This window comes from Callorhinus ursinus, unplaced genomic scaffold, assembly GCF_003265705.2.
Source record: "Callorhinus ursinus isolate GAN/ISIS: 27379988/994484 unplaced genomic scaffold, GSC_fseal_2.0 scaffold5, whole genome shotgun sequence".
Lineage (NCBI taxonomy): Eukaryota > Metazoa > Chordata > Mammalia > Carnivora > Otariidae > Callorhinus > Callorhinus ursinus.
The window spans coordinates 23468209-23482361 of NW_027397067.1; the positions used below are offsets into that span (position 1 = coordinate 23468209).

Below are 14153 nucleotides of genomic sequence, written 5' to 3' on the forward strand. Positions count from 1 at the left end.
CACACCCATCTGTTGGGACAGCAGGACCAGCTTGACTGGCCTCCTGCCTCCCTGTGGCACTTATACTGCAGGTCAGGACTTCCAGGTCAGTGCTGCAGAATTCTGGAGTTGCCTATTGGGGTAGAGGCTTTATTGCAACATCCCCATGGCAAGAAAGGCCAACACACGTTTGTTGGATTGGGCTGTGAGCTCACTTCTTTGGACCCGCAGGGCCCTTAGGAAAGGCTCAGGGCCTAGGGTCTAGCACCCTGTCACCACCTGGGCCATCCCTGTTGCGGCCATCTTGCCCCAATAAATATGTTTTTTTTTTAAGTTTTTGTAAACTTAACAGACTCACTTAACTGAAACCTTGACCAAAATAATATAAAATATTTCCTATAATATTAGGAGTTTTAAGGTATAAAGCTTCCAGCTAATGATTTGACACATTTTACAGTTTGAATCTAAATCTCCCTTTTTGTTAGTATAGAGTGCTACCTGTGGAAGTACTATTAAATATTTATTATTCTGCATGTGGAAATCTGTTTTACTTTGTAAGAAAAGTGTTCTTTGCTGTTTTTTCTCATTTAAGAAAATGCTATAGGGGCTCCTGGGTGGCTCAGGCGTTAAGTGTCTGCCTTCGGCTCTGGTCGTGATCTCAGGGTCCTGGGATGGAGCCCTACATCGGGCTCCCTGCTCCGCAGGAAGCCTGCTTCTCCCTCTCCCACTCCCCCTGCTCTGTTCCTTCTCTCGCTGTCTCTCTCTGTCAAGTAAATAAATAAATCTTCAAAAAAAAATGCCTATAAACAAAAGCATACAGCTCTCAGTTTGTGATCATTTTTGCATGTTTGTAACCTAATTACTCAACAACCACACAGAGGCACTGCTGGGTCAAGTTTGGCTTTTTTAAAAAAAATGTTTTAATGTTTTTCTTTTTCAGCTATTATCCACGGAATGTCCAGTCTAACAGCTTATCAATTGAGAACTATATACATATGTCAGTTTTTGACAAGAATTGCAGCAGGAAAATCCCTCGGTAAGTATGTGTTTTTATCTTATGTTGGAAATATTTTAATCTATGTCTAAAGGTAAAACAATGAGAAGAAACAGATGAGATCCGTTATTTTTGAGAGTTGGCACTATGTGCTTGGTACGTTCAGCTACACAAGCATATCTAAAGCAACTAAAAGAAATATAGTTCCAATCTTCTTAGAGCACTGGTTGTTAAACTTAGCTTGCTTCAGAATTATTAGAGAACTTGTTAAAAAAAAAAAAAAATAACAGTTCTCCACCATGAATTCCTGATGCAATAGGATGGATAGGAGGGGCCCAGAAGTTTGTATTTCTAATAAGTTCCCAGGTGATTCTGACACTGCTACTGGGGAGCCACACTTCATGGACTGTCTTTTGGAGAGTTTACCTCAGATTTGACTGTACGGTAACTTTGTGGTGACTCTTACTATTATACACACTGATTTTAGTAGCAACTACGATAATTGACACCTCTTACTTGAACTGGATTTCAGCACTTCTGTAGATAGGCCCATGTGATTTGTAGCTATAATAGCTCTCTCCTTTATCTCCACAGGTTATTTTAGATTGTAATGGGTAAGCCTGCTTCAGTTTATGAGTAATGGCTGATATTTACAACATGGTCATTTAAAGGACCTTTTGATGCAAATAATTATATATTTATATTGGTTTTTACAGTTTACAAAATGCTTTCCCAAAAGTGCCAAGTGGTAGGCGGTACTTAAAATGAAACCACTTACTTACAATCCTATTGTGTTACATAAAATCCCAGTGTGTTTGTACCATTCTCATGGTCCTCACTTTCTAGCTCTGGCTCACATAGCATGCTTCTTGTTGGGGGTGAGGCCAGGTCTGGAGTTGGTGCCATGACCATAAGTGAATAGGACGAGAAGCAGAGTAAATGTAGGGGAGACAGAACTATAGGTAGCCTGGGCCTGTAGCTAAAGAAGAAAACCATCTTGATGTGGACATAATTGGAGAATTCCTGACCATGTAGACAATAAGTTAGCATGGTTGTTAACACTTGTTTTGTAAATTAAATATGACAACATAAAGTGCCCAAATGTGTTTCACATATTAGCAATTGTTCAGTGGATCTTACTTTCTCCCCCGACAACCCTTTCTTTCTGAAAAGAAATGCAGATTTTGTGTGTAACCCCATTAATCTTGAAATTCACCAGGATCCCCTTTTAGGTATATCTTAGAATAGGCCCATGTCAATTACCAAGAATCAGTGTATTTCACCATAATGGACTCAAGTGAAACAACAAAATTTTATTTCAATTTATATGTTGGATTTTTAGCTATACATAACCTTTTTGCCTTTTTTTTTAAGTGGTTGCTCAACAGCAGCACTGCCTACTAGAAACGTAATACGAGCTACATATGTAATTGAAAAGAAATAGGTGGAATTAAATTTAGCAGTATCTTATTTATCCCAATATTTCTAAAATATATATCAACATATAATCAATATAAAACATGTTAATAAGATATTTTACCCCTTTTTTTGCAGTAAGTCTTTGAAATCTGGGGTCTATTTTATACTTAAAGCACATCTCAGTTTGGAACTAGCCATATTTTTTTTTTTAAAGATTTTATTTATTTGAGAGAGAGAATGAGATAGAGAGAGAGCATGAGAGGGGAGAGGGTCAGAGTGAGAAGCAGACTCCCCGCTGAGCAGGGAGCCCGATGCGGGACTCGATCCCAGGACTCCAGGATCATGACCTGAGCTGAAGGCAGTCGCTTAACTAACTGAGCCACCCAGGCGCCCTGGAACTAGCCATATTTTAACGGCTCATTAATTATATATGGCCAGTGGCTACCACATTAGCTTTAGTTTCCTGCTGCAAATAGCTTTAAAATACAGTAAATGTCTTGGAGGGGAAATGTTTGTTTATGGCAGCCACCCTCATCTCATGGGACTTTATTTTTTAAGATCTGTGCAATTCTGGGAGACTTCCCTTCCTTTCTACTCCAGCTTTCTGCAGCGCCCCAGAACTCAGCAAATGTCCTGAGGGGAAAACCAACCATGTGTTTCAGTTCCTCTAGTTTCCAGTCCACCATCTAGCCCCAAGGAATCCACCAGGAGCTTCTCCTCATTTCTCTTACACCAGTAAAATCTCCCTGCCTGGAATACACTGAATCCTCATCCTTATAAGCAAATGAGGCCAGGAAAGAAAAGCTGCAAATCATCCGCTAACCCCTAGAAATATAGTTCATCTAGTTCTTTTTGCTTCCACTACTATCCCATGTCTTTGGCAATATAATTTTGCAACTTATTCCACTTTTTTCTAGTTGTAATGGGAGCGTTGGCCTACTGCATTATCCTGCATTCTACCTGAAAGTAAAAGGCTACTCTAAAATGTTTGAAGTTAAGATCTTAACACTTTTTTCTATAAGTACATTTTTTTGTACATCTCACATTTATAAGAAGGCAGCAGATTAATGAGTTGGGTTAGATAATATCAGTCAAGAAAGACTTAATAGGAAATACAAATATTGAAGTGAGTTTTTAAAAGAAAAACAAATGTGAAATGAAGAAGGATTAGGCATTCTGCCTTTGCATTTTCATATTTCATGTTTTCTAGCACATACTCTAGCCTTACCAGGCATCTTGTTATTCCTGAAACACACCTTTTTTCTGAGACACAGTAAGTGGTTTTTAAGGGTCTGGTGTCTGCTGCTTCTACTTGCTAGCTGTGTGACCTCTCTAAGTCTCAGGTCCTACTTTATAAGACAAGATTGATAATGTTGTATACCCTTTTAAAGAAGTGGTTTGGATAAAGGAGCTCCTGCATGTTAAACACTTAGCATAGTGCCTAACACATAGGAGGACCTTAATATGTGTTGACTTATGAGTGTGAATATCTTTTTTCCTCTGCCTTATGTTCTGCTGCTGCCTTCCTGAAATGTTCTCCTTCCCATCCTTATCCTCTTAGTTATCTCCTGTTTATCCTCAATGTCCTAATTTGGATGGTTTATCTTTCATAAAGGATTCTTTGTTAGTATCCTCTAATAGAACTAATCTTAGAAAATACAGATGCATGGGCTGTACCCTGTACTAACTAAACCCTCTCTAGAGGATGGGTCTAGGCATCTGCATTTTTTTTAAAAGCTCCTCACATGATTTTGAGGTATAGATAGGGTTGACAATCACCGGCATAATACATAATTCTAGTAAAGGACCAGTCACAGTGGTTTCTTTCTTCATAGCTAGCGTGCAAATTTCATGAGGGCAGGAACTGTTTCTTCCTGGTCTGATCCTAAGTATCTGGCACAGGGCCTGGAATATAAAGAGACTTTTTTTGTATATGAATTAAGATATTTTTATGTTTAAAATGTTGGAGAAACAATTAGGAGAAAACAGGAAATTGTTTCTACAAAGTAGAAATTGTTGAAACTGCTAACATTTAAATTGCATGCTCCTTCTAGTTTTTCAAAGGAAAAAAAGGAAATTAACTTGAAAAATCAAATCACTTCCCTAAACTTTTGTATACGGACTGGAATAGTACCTGGCACATAGTACATACTCAGTAAATATTTAAAGAAATGAAATCATAAAAAATTGACAAAGTAAGGTTCTACTTCGCTTCCTAAGTTAGTTATTTTTGTTCTGGTTTTAAAAGATGCACAGTTTGAAACTGATGAACGAATTACACCCTTGGAATCAGCCCTGACAATTTGGGCTTCAATTGAAAAAGAACATGACAAACTTCATGAAGAAATACAGAATTTAATTAAAATTCAGGTATGTGTATTACATTATTATTGTTATTTTGCATATAACTCTAAAGAAATTAAGAACCACTTAATAGAAGTTGAGCAGTAAACCCAAAGTAAAATTTAATATAATCATTTTCTTCAGAAATTTGACCTTTGGTTTATAGTCTTCATGCAAGCTCTGAGAACGGGAACTTACTGTTTGCTACCTAAGTATATATTGCCCCCACTTGAGAAAATACATAACATTGATTTAAAGATCATAAAGCAACTTTCAAAAACCAGTGATTTGTGCTCTCCCAATTTCTATTCAAGATTACAAATAAGAAAAAAATAAGAATATTTAAAAAGAAATCAATGGATTTTTGTAAGTAAGAGAATGTAAAATTTTATGTAGAGGGAATTTTAGGAGTCACCTTATTAAAGAGTGAAAAGCTAAAAAAGTCATTCAAAGATACAGTGGCAGGGAAAGTATGTTTTGCTAACAAGCAAAGCAAATACTAAGGATTGTTCTAGTTAAATAAATTTGTCCTCATTTTTAGAAAATTACTTTATGGTTGGGTAGGAGAGAAAATCTGAATGATATCTCACCTTCCCCAAAATTAATTATTGTTAGTATGGTGACTGCCAAGTAGCATTAAGACCAGAAGAGAATGGCAGAAATATGACTGCTACTTTTAAGAATTTCAGCCTGGGACAAAGAGATTTGTTATGTTATCTCAGTTTTGAGGGATTCTAGAGAAGGAGGCCATCATTAATATACTAGTATAAAGTTGAGTGGGTTACCATAAATACATAGCAAATATGCAATACATTGCTTACTATTTGTCAGGTACCGTTCTGAGCACTTTTCATGTAGAACTCCAATCCTTACGGCAACCCTACGAATAGGTACTATTATCTCCACCATTTTCCATACAAAGAAACAAGAGGCACATGAGGTTAAATTGCTTGCCAAAGCTACCCAGATGGTAACGGTGGTTCCCTATTTTACTACATACTGTATTAGAAAGGCCATTTTATCAATCGATCATTCAGAAGCATCTGGCTTCCTAGGTTTCTATTAGAGATTTTTCAGGGATCCTACTAGCTAATTTTATATATCCTAATTGTCATGAACGCCATCTACCTTCTCTCTCATTTCGCTTTTGCTCAAAGTAATATTTAGGTGGGTCCTAAATGTATATAATGTAGCTCCTAATTTATTTATTAATGTCTACTTTTAATTGGCCTAAATTTGAAAGAGCTAGAACGCTTGGGCATTTATCAGTAAATATGCAAAGGGGCCAATGAAAAACTTTTACATCTTTTTCAAGCCACAGTTATTTCATCTTTGAAAAGAGAATTTATATCATGTATCAATTTTTAAGTGAAGTAGTTTAGACTTAACAGGACTTATTTCAATACTAAACAATTATACATTTTTAAAAAGCAATCTAAGGTTTGTATTTGTCATCCTGTCTTTTAGGCTATAGCTGTTTGTATGGAAAATGGCAATTTTAAAGAAGCAGAAGAAGTCTTTGAAAGAATATTTGATGACCCGAATTCTTATGAGGTAGTTGTTTATATTAGAATCAGAATTTTAGAACTGCTTATATGGAGTGAGGTAAATAAAAGAGCACTGGAGGAAGAAAGGGATGTTTTATCTTTTAAACAGTATAGAACAGTGCTGTCCAATAGAAATATAATTGCAAGTCACATGTGTTTTAGCAGCCACATTAAAATAGTTGAAAGAAACTAGTGAAATGGATTTTAATATTTCATTTAGCCCAATATATCCAAAAACATCATTCTTAGCATTTAATCAACATAAAAAAGTATTGATGGGATATTTTATACTCTCTTTTATTTATTTGAGACAGAGAGAAAGAGAGCACGTGCACGGGCAGGGGTGGAGGGGCAGAAGCAGGCTCTCCTCTGAGCAGGGAGCCCAGTGGACCCTGGAATCATGACCTGAGCTGAAGGTAGTCACTTAACTGACTGAGCCACCCAGGCACCCCCAGAAAAAAGCATTATAATTAGCTTATTTTTCTAGAGGGTTCTTACGTGATCATTAGTTTTTGTGTTTATGTGTAATGTTAAGGTCAATTGAACTTAGTTTTTAAATAGTAAAAAAAGTGTTGTTGGAATAAATTAAGCTTATTTAAAGAAATAAAAAATAGTTTTATACATTTTTAGTGAACTTTTTATTCAACAGCATACCTTTAGTAGCATACATGTACTATAAGTGTATAAAGAGATGTGTTTTCACAAGAAACATGCTTTTGTGATGACCCCCTAGATCAAGAGAAAGAACATTGCCAGCACCCTCCTGTCACTGTCTCTCCCATCTTTTCAAGGATAACCACTATCCTGACTTATAACATCCAAGATTAGTTTTACTTGTTTCCAAACTTTATGTAATTACATAGCAAGTTTATGTAAGATTGATCCATGGTGTTGCTTGTAACAATAGTTCATTTATTCTCATTGTTCCACTGTTGGAATATGCAACTTATCCATTCTGCTGTTGAGAAACATTTGGGTTATTTCCAGTTTTGGGCTGTTACATTCTTTTACATATCTTTTGTAGAACAAATATATGTGTTTCTGTTGGATATATACTTAGGAATAGAATTGATGGGTTGTAGGATATGCAATACTCGGATTTAGTAGATACTGCCAAACAGTTTTCCAGAGTGGCTATGTTACATCCGTTCCTTCAGCAGTGTGGAAGAGTTCCACTTGCTTCACAGACCTTCTCTGTAGTTTTCCTTTTAGTTCTGGCAAATACGTAGTAGTATCACATTGGGTTTTGGTTTCTCTTTCTTTGACTAGTGAAGTTGAGCACCTTTGAGCATGCTTCTATACAGTTGAGGGGTGATTACCTTAATCTCTTGAGGGACTGAGCTGAGTCAAGAGTAGATTGAAGTTTTATTAAGGCTCAGTCTATCTCTAATTTGCCACTGTTCCTAGGGTATAACCCTCCAGAGATTTCAGCTGAAAGCCTGATCTGTTTATTGGGTTCCCTGCCCCTACTTTTTTGCCTCAGCACTGTGAGGTTACTGAAAAAGCCCACTCTATACTTCCCAGAAGGAAGCTTACAGCCAGTAAGCATAAGAGGAAATGCTTAACCTCACTAGCATGAGTAATCAGGGCAGTCCCAAGTAATATATTGAAATAGTATTTCCGGGCGCCTGGGTGGCTCAGTTGGTTAAGCAACTGCCTTCGGCTCAGGTCATGATCCTGGAGTCCCGGGATCGAGTCCCACATCGGGCTCCCTGCTGAGCAGGGAGTCTGCTTCTCCCTCTGACCCTCTTCCCTCTCGTGCTATCTCTCATTCTCTCTCAAATAAATAATAAAATAAAATCTTTAAAAAAAAAAAAAAGAAAAAAGAAATAGTATTTCCTGTACCTCAGACTGGCAATGGTTAAAATATCTTAGAATACTAACAGTTCGCTCAAAGAGTGGAGAAATGGTAAGACTGCCATACCTTCTCAGTGCTGTAAATTAGCACTTAAACTTTGGAGAGCATTTTAGCAAAATTTGTAAGTATGCATTCCAGCAATTCTACTTCTAGATAAATACCCTAGAGTAACTGATTTTATTTTTACTGCACATTTTAAAAGCCATGAAGGCTTTTTTTTTTTTTTAAGATTTATTTATTTATTTTAGAGAGAGCATGGCCGAGTTGCGGGGGAGAGACAAAAGGAGAGGGACACTCTCAAGCAGACTCCCCACTGAGTGTGGAGACCAACTTGGGGCTCAATTCCAGGACCCCAAGATCATGACCTGAGCCAAAATCAAGAGCTGGCCACTCAACCGACTGAGCCACCCAGGAGTCCCTAAAAGCCATGAAGTTTTATTTAAAAAAAACAAACAGGCCCCACTAAGACAGTTGGTCTGGAATACAGCCTGAGAAGTAGAATTTTCTGAAGGTTCTGTAGCTTTTATTGTGCAACCAGCCTTGAAAGAACTAATGTCCAAGAGAAGCTTGTACTGTGTACAAGAAGACCTGTAGAAAAATGTTTAACAATATTGCAGTAATAGAAAATAGCCTCTAAAAGCTTTCAAAAGACTGGAAGAATGGATGAATAAATGATATTTTTGATCAGTGGACTATTGTACAATAGTGAAAGTAACTAGTTCTATAAAAATCAAATAACATGGGGACGTCTGGGTGGCTCATTTGGTTAAGCATCTGCCTTCGGCTCAGGTCATGATCTCAGGGCCCTGGGATCAAGCCCTGCATTGGGCTCCCCGCTCAGCGGGGAGTCTGCTTCTCCCTCTGCCTGCCTCTCCCACTGCTTGTGCTCTCTCTCTGACAAATAAATAAAATCTTTAAAAAAAAAATCAGATCAATATGGATAAATGTCAACAGAGTTGAGCAAATATGACAAGTTTCAGAAGAATACGCATATGCTAAATAGTACCGTATTATTTATGGGTACATTCATACTTAGTACAAGTATGTAAAGGAATGCGTGGATATGGTAAATTCTAAATTCAGGATAATGGCTACCTTGAGGAGAGGAGAAGCTGGAGGTGTAATCGATGATGTTTTATTTCTTGGCAATGGACATTCAGGTTCATGATTTATTTTTTAATCCTTTTGTATGTGTGTGAAATACAAAGTAGTTAAAGTAAGAAATACATTGGTGGGCCATTTAAAATACGAATTTTTAAAAGTCCCGTGTCTCTGAGTTTATAATGTGATTTTTTTAGTTAAATAAGACAAAATTTCTACCATCCTATTTGTGATTTATGTGTTAATTCATTTTTCCTGTTGTCTTTAGCCTTTAAAAAGGAAATTGCTTATGATAATCTCTCAGAGAGATACATTCCACTCAATTTTTCAACACTTCAGCTACAACAACATGATGGAGAAAATTAAGAGTTATGTGAATTATGTGATAAATGAAAAATCATCAGCCTTTCTTATGAAGGTATGCATATTTCAGAGAGACTCTAACAACAATTAGAAATTGTTATAATAAAGGAGAATACTTGAAATAGAAATCCTTAAAAACTAATCAGAATTTTATTTAGTGATTTTGTAGAAGAGCAAAATGGTAAAATTAGTGAATCTAAAGGGTTTATTGGTGATTTTTGCAGTATTTTTAAACTTTTTTGAAATAAGAGTTGGGGAAATTTTTCAAAATAAAATGTTGAGGGGAGAACAGATCAAAGAAATTTTTAGCATGTTTTTGGAAAACAAAATTGGACTAAAGAAGGGCCTTTAAAAAGTTTTGTTTTTTTTTTTTTTAATAACATTTTATTCCTCAGTCTTGGCCTCAGAAAGTTTTAACTTATGTTATAGTGGAGCACTGATTAATTTAAGGGAGTATAAATACCTGGAATTTTTATTTTTTTTAATTTTTCAAAGAGTTTGTTTAGAGAGGCAGGGAGAGAGAGAATCCCAAGCAGACTCTGTGCTGACCTTGGAGCCTGATGCAGGTCTTATCCCATGACCCTGAGATCATGACCTGAGCTGAAATCAAGAGGCAGGTGCTTAACAGACCGAGCCACCCAGTTGCCCCATCTGGAACTTTTATTGATTTTTCTTTCTTTCTTTCTTTTTTTTTTTTTAAATAATCTTTTATCTAAAAATTGCCTAGTAAACACCATATGTATCAAATACACATACAAGGAAAGATCTTCTCCATGAGGCTTAGAAACCAAGCAGGTAACTAAAGCTGCTGCTGTTGATGTCGTAGTTACTGGAGCGAACACAACACAATCCCTTTATCGACCTGTGAACAGATATATTGGTTACGGCTATCAAAGAATTAGAAGGCTTAATTTTAATGCTGTTTGTTCAGAATGGCTTAATGGGTTCCTTTCTCTTCTACAACCCGTGTTTTAAGGCCGCAGCAAAAGTAGTGGAGAGTAAAAGGACAAGAACAACTCAAGATAAAGCAAGTGCTAACGGTATTGAAGTGGAAACCGAAGCTAGTTTGGATATAGGAGAAAGGTTTGTAAATTCATTTATACATGTTTTGTCTCATGGATACATCTTTATGTGGAAGTGTTGCTAGTGAGCCATTTTTAACAAAAAACAATTATTATAGAGGGTATGTTTTACTGATACTAACATTTGGATATTTGGAGCACTGTACAGTTACTTCCTGCTGGATGAGGTAGAGTTTATTGGCATGGCTTACAGAGCCGTGCGTAGCCCCTTTCTGTTGTTGTTTTTTTTTCCATATACAACCTTATCCCTAAGCATTAACCTCTCCCTGCCCACATACATGGTACTTTCTAGCAACACAGAACTTCGTCCTGATCCTCAAATATTACGAGCTCTTTCATGCCTGTCTTTTTGAACTCCCTTCAGGGTCTAGCTCAAAGATCACCTATGTTTTATTGAGCGCTCTGATCAGTTGTCACTTCTGTGCTCCCACAGCATTGAGTCGCATCTCTTAAAAGGACTTCTCTTGGATGGTAACATACCTGTTTACCTTTCTGTATTTCTGACTAGACTTGAGAATCCTTTAGAGTTTCTTAATTAGCTGTGTGTCCTTGGTACTTAGTTCATTACCAGGCATACATTAGAATTTGCAATGCACTAGACACAGGGAATAAAACTAAAACTAGAGAAAAAATGAAGATCAAGAACCAAGCAAATATCAAGACCATCCTGGAGGCAAATAGAATCAGGACAAGTAAAGCATCAGATTCGCCAGTTTCAGGACAAAAATCAGCAGGACACAAGTGAACAAGGATAGAGGTGTGATTGTGAAATCAGACAAATAATAGGAAAGATGAAACCTTCATGTTATCAATGGTAGATGAAATAAAAACTTTGCTCTGCTAGAGCTTATAAACTATTTTGAGGCAGTAATTATAGGCAGGAAACAGGTACAGCAGCAGACATTATATAATTTGTTGTTAAAAATGTATAGACTTAAATGCTGAAGAAGTTGAGATGGAAGCTTCAAGGAGGGGTGAGCATTGTGCAGGCCCTTGAAGGATAGTTACGATTTTTTCAGTTGGATGGAAGAGGAAATGTCATTTTAGGATAGAAGAATAGTTCCAGTGAAGGCACAAAGGCGTAAATGGTTATACCGTGTTTTTGGAAGCTGAGTTTAACTTCAGCAAAGTGGGGGGGGGGGAATTTGTTAAAAAGTTCAGTTGGAAACTGGTAGGGAGGGCAAGAAATTAAACTTGAATCCATGGAAATAAAGATCCATGGAGAGTTTTTGAAAGAGTGATGTGAATACTTGATTACAACATTAACTGTGCTTAACTTACGTTTGTGAAAGCTTGCTTCAATGTCTAGTAAGTACATCTGTGCAAAAATTATCCATGTTGTAATGGAGACTGTTTGTGTCCTAATGTTACCAGAGTTTCTTTCCAAAGATATTTTGTATAAATTGCAATATGACTTGATTATGTAGTAAGTACTAACCTTGCGAAGTTTCTTTTGTTTACATTCTTAACATATTTTTTCTTTTTTTTAAAGTGTTAGTGACAAACGGTCTGCAACTGAATTCTCAGGGGGTACAGTATCCTTACCAAGGTGAAGTAAATGGACATTTTTCTTCTCTGTCTTTAAAATCTTTGATTGAGGGCGCCTGGGTGGCTCAGTTTGTTGAGCAACTGCCTTCGGCTCAGGTCATGATCCTGGAGTCCCGGGATCGAGTCCCGCGTCGGGCTTCCTGCTCAGCGGGGAGTCTGCTTCTCCCTCTGACCCTCTTCCCTCTCGTGCTCTCTCTCTCTCATTCTCTCTCTCAAATAAATAAGTAAAATCTTTAAAAAAATAAATAAAATAAAATCTTTGAAGCACTTCATGCAGATCTAGATATTTTATAATAACTGTCATATAAATGGTGTGATTTTGAGAATATCATAGGTGCCTGCTTATCTCAACAGGTATTCAAGACCTTGACGTGTCTTGAAATTCCAAACTATAGAGACCTGCCTCTGGGATCCTGGGTTGTTACACCTTGTTCCCACAAGGCCATTATTGGCATACACATGTAGGGAGGCTTGAACTTAGAGCAGATGTTTAATAAACTCTTATTCTGTCCTAGAAATAAGGATATGTTGCCGGGGGGGTGGGGGGCAGTTCTATTTCTGATTGAACATCCCAAATTCTAATTTTATGAAATTACTTGAAAAACTGTGTTTAATCTACTAGAAATTTTGTGACAGACAATATAACATGTTCAGAGAGCAGCAAGTCTGCATGAATGATTTCAGAGAGCAGTTAGGATGCTGAATAGCAACCAGAGTGGGAGGTGTTGATTTAGTGTGGGGGCAGAGGTCAGTGGAAATGAGGAATTGAGAGGTCACGATCGTGTCTGGTTACCCACGAGAACACAGAAGTAACATGGTAGAGCCGTCACTTGGGGGTAGGGGAAAATCTGTGAATGGTGGGAAGTGCTTGCAAGGCTAATGAATGATTCTAAAGTATGGTGGTTGGTGATGTACATCAGTAGGACGAATCCTCAAGGGCTAACGCTTCTTATGGAAGCAGTATCCTGAAAGTGGCATTTGTTAGGAAATGGAAAGTATAGAGACCCACCTCTGGGACCCTGGGTTCGTAGAAGGTAGAAGATGAAACCTGTCTACTTGAGCAGGCCACAAAGAAATATTCTCCCTAAGGGAGATTGTAGACAAAGCGAAGATGTAGGGGGACTGGTGAAGGGGTTGAGAATGGCATTCCAGAGAGCACAGTAGGTTTTGGGAGGGAGGGAATGGATTAGCAGGTGTCTTGTGTACTTAGGTAAAAATACAGATTTTAGGTGGTGATAAAATCGTTTCCTAAGCTTAGGTGAACTATTTTTTCATCTAAACTAGCTCCTTTATAAAATGGGGATAATACCAACTTTGCAGGGTTGTCAAAATTTTGCCACACTCTGTGTTTCCAAACAGCCTTCATTTCAAAAACACTCCCTTTGGAAGCTGTAAAGATAAGTGATATCTACCATTATGTGTAAAGGAATTTTGGAATTTCTCTTTTGGGAAATAAACTTAAAAGCCCTAGGAGAGAATGAAAGTCAATAGTTGATCGTCTGAGGATTTTTTTTTTTCTTCACCTATCTAATTAAAAGGCCAAAAGAATCTTGGTTTCTTAGTAGATGAGATGGAGGAAATAAGTGATGGGAGGAGAGGAAAGTCAGACAACAAAAATCTTAAGAGGCCAAAGGTTAAGATGGGGCACTCAGCAAGGAGAGCACCAAAGGAAACAGGCCAGAGTAGAAGAAGGTCCTAAAACAGAGATTAAGACAAATCATCTACCTTCTTTCATAGCTTTTCTACTCTTTGCAGAACCAATCCCATGCTTTTATGTTCAATTTAGGTCTCACAAGAAGTTCTTTGTATCCAAGTCAAAACATAGATGCCAACAACAGGATTTTAATAGGCAAGAAGAAAGAATGGAAACTCTTCAAAGTGAGTACTCTTACTACAATTTTAGAAGTGGAGAATTGATT

General features: G+C 37.3%; 1 protein-coding gene across 3 annotated transcripts in view; it reads left to right on the forward strand.

The window, feature by feature from the left end:
• TERF1 (telomeric repeat binding factor 1) overlaps nt 1-14153 on the forward strand; it is a 36162-nt gene that overhangs the window by 6043 nt on the left and 15966 nt on the right. For 2 of the 3 annotated variants that reach the window (XM_073892889.1, XM_025870718.2), the window contains exons 2-8: nt 920-1015; nt 4641-4762; nt 6203-6289; nt 9510-9659; nt 10581-10687; nt 12179-12235; nt 14021-14112. In XM_073892889.1, coding sequence (XP_073748990.1) covers nt 920-1015; nt 4641-4762; nt 6203-6289; nt 9510-9659; nt 10581-10687; nt 12179-12235; nt 14021-14112 — 711 coding nt within the window. The remainder of the gene's footprint in view (nt 1-919; nt 1016-4640; nt 4763-6202; nt 6290-9509; nt 9660-10580; nt 10688-12178; nt 12236-14020; nt 14113-14153) is intronic. The other variant, XM_073892890.1, reaches the window with a different exon arrangement.